The sequence below is a fragment of the Lagopus muta genome, chromosome 24 (assembly GCF_023343835.1).
Source record: "Lagopus muta isolate bLagMut1 chromosome 24, bLagMut1 primary, whole genome shotgun sequence".
Classification (NCBI taxonomy): domain Eukaryota; kingdom Metazoa; phylum Chordata; class Aves; order Galliformes; family Phasianidae; genus Lagopus; species Lagopus muta.
In genome coordinates, this window is record NC_064456.1 from 5639124 (window position 1) to 5647471 (window position 8348).

Sequence of the window (8348 nt, forward strand, 5' to 3'; positions counted from 1 at the left end):
AGCGAGTGTAGAAACAGGACCGAAACAATGTGGGCAGATCTCCTTAAGCAAGGCTGATCAGTGCACTTGCAGAACGGCCCCATGCAGCACAGCACGTTCCTGCCATTCAGGTCACTGGCGTTACTTCCCACAGCAGCTGCCTATGCTAAGATTCATGCTTTGCTGGGGGAACGAGGTTTCCAAGGTCGCAGTGCCCGACATGGCAAGGCTCTTTGTGGCAGCAAAACCCTCCGGCCGTTACCAGTGGTGTCCTTCTGAAGGCAGAGGAAGGCACCCAAGCTCCCCTGGGCAGCTCTCACTGACAGCGTGATTTCCTCAGACACACAGCGGGGTGTTTTTCTGTGACATCACTGCCCTCAGGACCTTACAGCATCTTTCATGGCTGTCAGACAGAGGCACTGAGGGCCACAAGAGCCGTGTCTGTGCTCACCAAGGACTCACCTCTGCATGTGCAGCTGCAGCTCTGAGGGAAGCCTTCTTCAGTTGCCCTCTCCTCTCTTTTTGTTGTCGTCGTCTTGCTATAAAGCAAGAATAAAAATGAATTCATTCTGTCAGCAGCAGAACGGTGTAAACAGGGTACCGCAAAAGCAGAAGGCAGAAAAAAGATGGGAAATTTGAGCAGGAAGCCTCTCAGTGAATGACATTTCCAGGGGGACAAACAGAAGACCACCAGGCAGTTAAAGAGACGGGTTTACATACTGTGGCACCTCACTGCCTTGGGACTTTGGAGGCTTCAACTCTTTTCCCCTCTGCAGAGAAGGAAAAAGCAAAGCCAAGGCTGTGCAGCCTCAGTGTGCTTGATAAGGGCAGCACCTGCCCTGCAGGGCGGTAGCACAGCACCTGCTTACCTCTCAGCTTGGAGCTCCGTGCTGCAGCAGGCCCAGGCTGTGCTGCTGGAGCCGGCACGCTGCCTCCGCTCTCAGCCCTCGCTCTTTTGGTAGCAGGCAGCTGTGCTGCTGTTTGCTGCTCTTCTTCCAAGCCCTTGCGTTTCCCTCCAGCCAGGGACTTGGCGACAGAGCGGGGGCACACGGCAGGGGCAGGTCTTCCCCCTGAGCTGGGACCTGCTGATGGAGGAAGCCCTCCAGCCTGGAGACGAGCTCTCTCTGAAAGGACCTCCTGCACCGCTTTCGCGTAGATCTTTCCATTGGGCTCAGCACCTCTGTCTGTTATCATCAAGAGAAGAGAGGAGATACAACGAGAGTCCAGTGCTACTTTCAGTCTGCAAGATGAGCCACGATACTCTGAAATCTGTTCTCGAGTGTACACAGTATGGAATCTTAACTGTTGGGTTGAGATTACAAGACAGGACAGGAAGGTAATAGTAGATCCCAGGGATTAATACCTCAAGCAACACACAACAACGTCAGTCCCAGAAAGAACAGAGAGCCTAGCTAGAAAGACAGTGCACCAAACCCAGGTGCCTGCTGTGTGTCCGTACCTCTCTTGGGTGCTGTGCCACACTCGGTGCTTCTGCCTTGCCTTTCTGCAAAGCTGCGCTTGGCTGGAAGGCTGCTTGCATCAGCTTCTGACAGAAAGGAAACAAAGACATGAAGAGCATCTCTTTGGACAAACATTTTAGCACTGCCAGCCACAGACGTCTGCTCCTCAAGCATCGTTTCTTTCCGCTGCTACAGCGTTGTGCCACTTCTGCAGTCAGCACAGATCTGCAGCGCCCTTTCCTCTCCCCTCCATCACACACAGCCCTGCATGCAGCCCTGCTTAGAGGCAGCACCCACACCACAGCTGACAGGAGCTTCTTACCTGGGGAGGCTTTCCGTTTCCCCCCATGCCCAGCACCATCCCACGGACGCGCAGGCTCCGTCCCTGCAACAACAGATCCAGTGTGATTGCACAGACACCAGGAGCAGCACCGTCCCGTTAGCCCACATCCACCCCCAAAACCAAAAGACGCTGTTCTACAGCCAGAGCAGAAACTGATGTTCAAACTGCAGTGTGCTTACACAAAGCAGTACTGCTCTCATTCCTGTCAGATGGCAGCAGAGGAACCCCGGACTGCCTGACAGCTCTGCAATCTGCAGAGCAAAGCTGCATCAGCAAACAAAACGCTACCGGGTGCAAAAGTTGAGGCAGGTATGTTTTGGCCCTAAAAGGAACGCACTCAGCTCTGAGCACCACCACTTATACACAGACTTCTGTCTCGCTGCTGCCATCAGCTGCTGCTGTCGGCCTCTCTAATGCTTCCACCGTGGTTACTGGACATCGCTACAGCACTGCAGCCGCTCAGAAGTGATACCTAGCATGCATTCCTCCATCCTTCACGACAGAGGACTGCAGAAACTCACTTTTGCGTGGCAGTGAGGACGGCCCGTCCCCATCGCGTCCCTCTGTGCGCTGTGAGGTGCCATTGGATCTCTGGCAGCCTGCTGGCTGCTGCCTCCAAACGCGGGGAACCGCGCCGCGCTGCTTCTGAGAAGAGAAAGAAGAAACGTTGGAGGGAACGGGCAGCCAAGGTTTGCACACAGCTTCCAGGTCGTGCCAGAGATGGGATAGCAGAGTGCTGAGATGTTCTTTATCACTAAGGGAAAATACGGCCTGAGCCATGCCCACGCCATCAGCCCGGGCTGTCAGCAGCGAGCGCAGAATGCAACTGGTGACTGAGGTCACAAAGGACCTGCAGGGCTCCCCCTGCTCCAGCCGTTCCCTTCAACATGAGAAAAAGGGAGAATAAGCAAGCCAAGGAAACCCAGCCGTACCTTTCCTCTCCCAGAGCAGGAATTGGAACTGCGGTCGTCCCCTGGCTGAGACATGGCCGCTGTCTCTGAGGAAGCTGAAGTTCCAAGGGCTGTGCACAGGAACTTCTGTGCTCTTGGATAGAGCTGGCTTCCCTCTGTCTTTGATGGCCTTGATCTCTAAGAATCTCCTTTTGGACAGGAACCCTGCAGAAAGGATCCACCAGTGAAACATCATGAGGAAGAAGCATCTTCCCAGCTTTCTTCTGCCGCGCCATGGAGTCTCTTGAGGAGGGCAGCATCTGGATGTCAGCTGGCTGCGAGAGCCGCCTGCCACCAGGTCCAGTTTGTGTCTGACTGCCACGGCTTGTGTCAGCAAGTGCCGTTCTCCATCTCCTCAACAGCTCTGCACCCAGCCATGCGTGGGGCAGGGGGCACGAGCTGTGCTCTGAGAAGCTTACGCTCTCCTTACTTTTCAACGTCCGCCATGAAGGCAGGGGCTCAGCAGTGAATTTCCACGGGAGGAAGGACATCTCATCATCCTCACTGAAACGTGGGATGGAATCTCAACAAGAACCATTTCCCCTGGAAACAGCCGTGCTGAGGGGCAGTGCTGGAGCTGGGAACTCCTCCCCAGCCCAGCTTTTCTGCTGAGACACCTCCCAGCACCCAGCCAGCACCAACCCAGCTCACCTGGTCACTGCCCAGCCGGAGCGGTGCCCAGCTGATGCACACGCCGCAGCGCTGCTCCCAGTGGGCTTTAAAGGATGATCTCCCTCTGGAAAAGCACAGAGCTCAGTCTCGGTGTGCAGCACGCTCACCAGACCACCAGCTCTGCTCCAGCTGAGGCACAAACGCTCCCAGCCTGGCAACCACTGTGACCTCAGCAAGTGCCTGCATCACCGCTGTGCTTGCATCATAGGCAAAGGAGTGGTCACCTCCCAGATCCAAATTGTAGGAAACATGAGACTGACCAGTGGGGTGAATGGGGTTAATTGAATGGGGGTTAATTGAAGTAAAGCAACACAGAAGTCAAGACAACCCTTGTGCAGCCCAGTAAAAACGTAGTATGGCCTCGTAGTGGTCAGCGGGGTCCCAGACGAACAAGTAGGAGCTGGGAGGAGTGCCCAGCAGTACGGACCAGAAACGTGCAGCATGGCCAAGTGAAAACCAGTAAGGAGCAGCACGGCCTCAGAGCGGTCAGTGGAGCCCTGTAGGAATCATCAGAAAGCAACAGGAAGGCACAGCTGTGCCCAGGGCCGGTGCCGGCCTCTGCCTCTGGCTTTGGGCCTTCAGCCTGGTGCCGGCCTCTGCCTCTGGCTTTGGGCCTTCGGCTTGCTGCCAGCCTCTGCCTCTGGCTTTAGGCCCCAGGCTGGTGCCGGCCTCTGCCTCTGGCTTTGAGTCCCAGGCTGGTGCCGGCCTCTCAGGCTGTGCATCAGGACTAGGCCTGGTGCCGGCCTTTCAGGACTGGCTTTAGGCTACACGGCCGGTGCCAGCCCGCCCGGCTGTAGGTGTGGCTTTCAGCCCTGCCTCTGGCGCTGCCCCTGTGGCTGTAACCGCGGCATTATGGCCCAGGGCTGGTGCTGGGTCTCTGGCTGGAGCTTCAGACTTCAGGGCCGGCTCTCAGGCTGTGGCTTCAGGCCCGAAGCTGGTGCCGGCTTCTCGTGCTGTGGCTCCAGGTTTAGGCCCAGGGCCAGTGCAGCCTCTCTGGCTGTGCCTCAACCCAGGGTCGCTGCTGGCCGCTCAGGCTGTGCCTTCAGGTCCCTTGGCCGCTGCCAGTCTCTCTGGCTGTGTGTTTAGGCCCCAGGGCCACTGCTGGCTTCTCTGGCAGCATCTTTAGGCCCAGGGCGTGTGCCAGCCTCTCGAATTGGGGCTGTGGCTGTGAGCCCCTGGGCTGGATGCAGCCTTTGGGGCTCTGGCCCAAAGTCACCAGGGCTGGTACCAAATTGTAAGAAAATATGAGGGCTGCCCAATGGCGTTATCTGAAGTAACAGAACAGCGAAATTAAGATGACTCTTGTGTAACCAGCCTGGGTCATCCTCTCGCTCAGGCACTGCATGATCAGACCCAGGAGATGTTGACCCCAGGCTGCCCCCAGATTGGAGGCTGGAAGGATTTGGGCTTCCAAGCAATAAGCAAGCATTTGGATGAGTCAGCCCTCTGGTTTTTGTGAGGACAGACGAGTCCACCTTGGAAAGCCATCTGGGCAAAGGCACAACAGCTTTGTTCTTGGGCTGCAGCACTCCGTGGCCAGGCGCTGCTCAAACGCTGGGCCTGCATTTCCTCCTGGGCATCCCCGCGTGCTCTGAGTCCGCTGCAGCTTTCTGCAGGGTTTGTGGCTTCCTGCTGAGGAGCTCCTCGTGTTCTTCTGCAACTGCCCCCCAGCATCACTGCTGCCTCCTCTGGTGCCGTGCCGGGAGATGCGTCAGCATCCATCAGCCTGCACTTCCTTCCTCCAGCAGCAGCTGCTCCTGCACTGACCTTCACTCACACTGGATGCCGTCCACTTCTAGCGCCAGCTGACCTGTGAGACAGAGAAAGGAAATGTGGCATTGGCACAAATGCAGACGCCTGAGGCTGTGCCACCACCACGTACTGCAGCATTGGGAAGCCAGCTGCCACTGCAACCTTGGTCAGAATTAAAGCAGGCACCGTCAATGAAGTGTGACTTGTGAACTGAAGGAATTGCCACAGTCAGAAATAAATACTGAAATCGCTTACTGAACTGTAGGTGGTTCCCTCTGAATTCTTTTGCTTTGGGGAAAATATGGACTTTTTTGCAGGGTACAAGAAAAATGAGGAGCACTTGGCAACTCAGGCAAACTGAGCAGTGCAGGGAAGATTGCTGCATTGCTTTTTCTCCTGGCGCAGAAAGGAATTTTCCTACCTTAAAAGAGGGACTGAAAAGAGGTACCTTAAAAGAGAAAAGAGAAGAAGAGCCTGACAGAGTAGACACATTACAGTCTCACATCACGGGTAGAAGCTGGAGAGCTCTCATGGCACAAAGCTCAGGGCTGCAGAAATTAAGGGTGCCTCTAAGCTTCAAAACAAGGTGAAAGACAAGGTTGAATGCGAACCATCAGCACTTCCTGCAGAGCACATCACACAGCTGTAGGCACCGCCTAAGGGGTAACAGATCAGAAAGGAAAACCTTACCATGTGAACACAGGGACAAGCTGCTCTCTTCTTCTGGGCCTTTGTTCACAGTGAGGATTTCCCCCAAGAGCGCCGCTCAGGCTGCTGCTGTCTCCAGCTGTTGGTCACTTCCACTGCTGGACGCTGTGCCCACAGCTCATTCTGCTTTGGGCAAAGCCTGCTGGGTGAACTCCAAACCAAGGTCCCAGCCATGCTAATCCAGCTGGTTGGTCTGAAAGGGCTCAGAGGCCACGCATGGGATCCTTTCTGCTGCTGGTTCTCTGCGGGCAAGAACCTGCACTCACAGAGCAGCAGCCAAGAGCTGGAAGGCAGAGGAAGCTTCCAATCCCTATGGATGTGGCTGTCTGCTAGGACAACAGCTGCCTGCTCTTCAGCAGGGTGACGCTCACCCAGCAAAGCCCTCACCCAGCAGATGCCTTTCCTTACGCTCACAACTGTCTCACATTTGTGCAGCCCTTGGCACTGCATTTCCAATCCAAGCTCACATGGATCTCAACCATTCCTTCTGTGTCAGTCTACTTGGATCCCCAGTTAGGGCTGCAACTCAAGAGCTCAACACAACAGGAATAGCACAGCATGCAACTGGGAAACACATCTCAAGGCTGAGAAGAGCCAACCGTCTGACCTTGGGCACAACTCACCAAGAGCCAGGCCTTGCAAACTTGGCTGATCTGAGCATGTGGGAGGGGGCTGGCAATCAGACCAGCAGTGTCCATTTCAATTGCAGCTTCGTGTAGAGAAGAACGCCAAACAGTAACAGGTGTGAATGAATTCATTCACAAGCTGCACAAAGAGTTTGTTCTTGATTAAAAAAAGCATGCATTGCAAGTCAAAAAGCGAACAGCAGGAGTTGCTATCAATGGAAGACGTTCCTATTCCCACACCTCATCCTCCTACCACAGCTTTCCTTGCTTCACCCCTCACCCCAGCTCCTGGCAAATGCCCACAGACTGAAAGTCAGCTCTCCAATGCATAGACTCCTTTCCCATTGCTCCATTACAAGAAGACTTCAGACTTGTTTCACGCACTCCAACTGACCGAGCAGTGCTATCACAATCACTCCTGACACACGGAGGCCACTCTCAAAAGCTTCTAACAGCTCCTGCCCCAAGACCAACATCTCCACAGCCATCCTTCTCACGTGAGTCCAGGAGACAAATCCACAGCACAGGCTTTCTGAACTACTATCACATGAGTAGCATTTCTGGTGGTAGAAAGGCACAGCAAATTGTCCATCAGAGACATTCTGGCACATCTCCCATGAAAAACAGCATGATTCAAACACCTGTGTTTCTAAAGATGAAAAACATCCAGTAAGCAGCAACGAGAGGCTCTGTTTTTCAATCTTTCCAAAGGGAGAAGTGTTCATATCCACTTTTCCTGACCACACAGACACGGCCCCAGCTGTCAGAGCCCTTCTGCCATAGCACAAGCAGACTGCACGCACATGAAAGAGCACGCACAGCCCCTCCTGAGGTCCTGGAGCCACGGCTCCCCTTCAGAGCTCCACAGCTTACCGGTGTTTCACACTGATGCAGCCTCACTCAAGCTTCATAGGTGTCAAAGAAGGCCTGCAGAAGGCAAGAGGCGGCAGCCAGAGGACAGGACATTTTCCGTTTATTATCCTTTTGTTGCAATAATCTGACTTAGCCTAACTTTCCTGGGTATTTCTCAATTATACCATCTGTGTATTCATTGATTATACATTAGGTTACATTCTAATGTACGTGCTGGAAACTGTCTCCACATTAAGCTACATCATCATCTGTTTTCCACTAATTTTTGTTCTTTGCAGTAGGCATCATAGGTGAGACTGACCTGGAAAGTGAACGTGTGACTACTTGGAAAATCAACCCACTGCTGGGGAGAAAACGACAGGACACCCTCTGCAGGTTCCTTCCCCATACGCCTGGGGCAGTGGCAGCAGAGCTGAAGATGAGAGTCCAGCAGGCACTCAGACAGAAGTGAAAATCCAAACCGTGACAGTAAGAATGAAGTCTTTACAGAAGTTTGTGTCACTGAATTCAGAGAACTGTTCTCCAACCTCGAAGACGTGACTGTTTTCACTTGGCGAGGAATCAAACGTGCAGCAGAGGAAACACTCTCTGGCTCCTTTCCCTGTGCCCCAGGTCTGTTCTGACACTGGCAGCGAGGCGCAGATCTTGTGTTTCTCAGGGGGAGAAAGGAGTTGAATCCAAACCTAGAGTCGGCTTGGGCTGGTGAAATCCCTCCTACAGTGTAGGTACGAATTAATGGATGTCAGGGAGAGATTTCCAAGAAAACCAGCATGTTTGATGGAATGATTCAACTTCAAAGCTGCATCAGTCCCTTTAGTCACCTGTTGTGCAACAGCAAAAAGGAAAACAAAACCCCACCTGCAGGGCAAAGTCGGGAGGAAGTGAAAATTGAACAGGTTTGGGAGCCATTTCAACATTTTTCCCTTGGTTTTTCCAACCCCAAGAATGAGAAGAAGCTGTAAAGGAGCTAGAAGCCTTTCTGGGT

The 8348-nt window shown here is 53.8% G+C and overlaps 1 protein-coding gene across 1 annotated transcript; it reads right to left on the reverse strand.

Moving 5' to 3' along the window:
* Positions 1-212: 212 nt before the first annotated feature.
* On the reverse strand, positions 213-2126 carry LOC125684326 (zinc finger CCCH domain-containing protein 11A-like). Its single transcript, XM_048926437.1, has 2 exons — positions 1439-2126; positions 213-1163 (listed from the first exon to the last, which is right to left on the reverse strand). The coding sequence occupies exons 1-2, from the start codon at positions 1611-1613 to the stop codon at positions 709-711; spliced, it is 630 nt and encodes a 209-aa protein (XP_048782394.1). The 5' UTR covers positions 1614-2126; the 3' UTR covers positions 213-708.
* Between the last annotated feature and the right edge of the window lie 6222 nt (positions 2127-8348).

Bases quoted from the DNA above. Each gene is read 5' to 3' on its own strand.
- LOC125684326 (XM_048926437.1), bottom strand. From the start codon at position 1,613: ATGCTTGAGGAGCAGACGTCTGTGGCTGGCAGTGCTAAAATGTTTGTC. The intron at 1,164-1,438 runs GTACGGACACAC...TGATGATAACAG, and splicing joins TGGCACAGCACCCAAGAGAG to ACAGAGGTGCTGAGCCCAAT.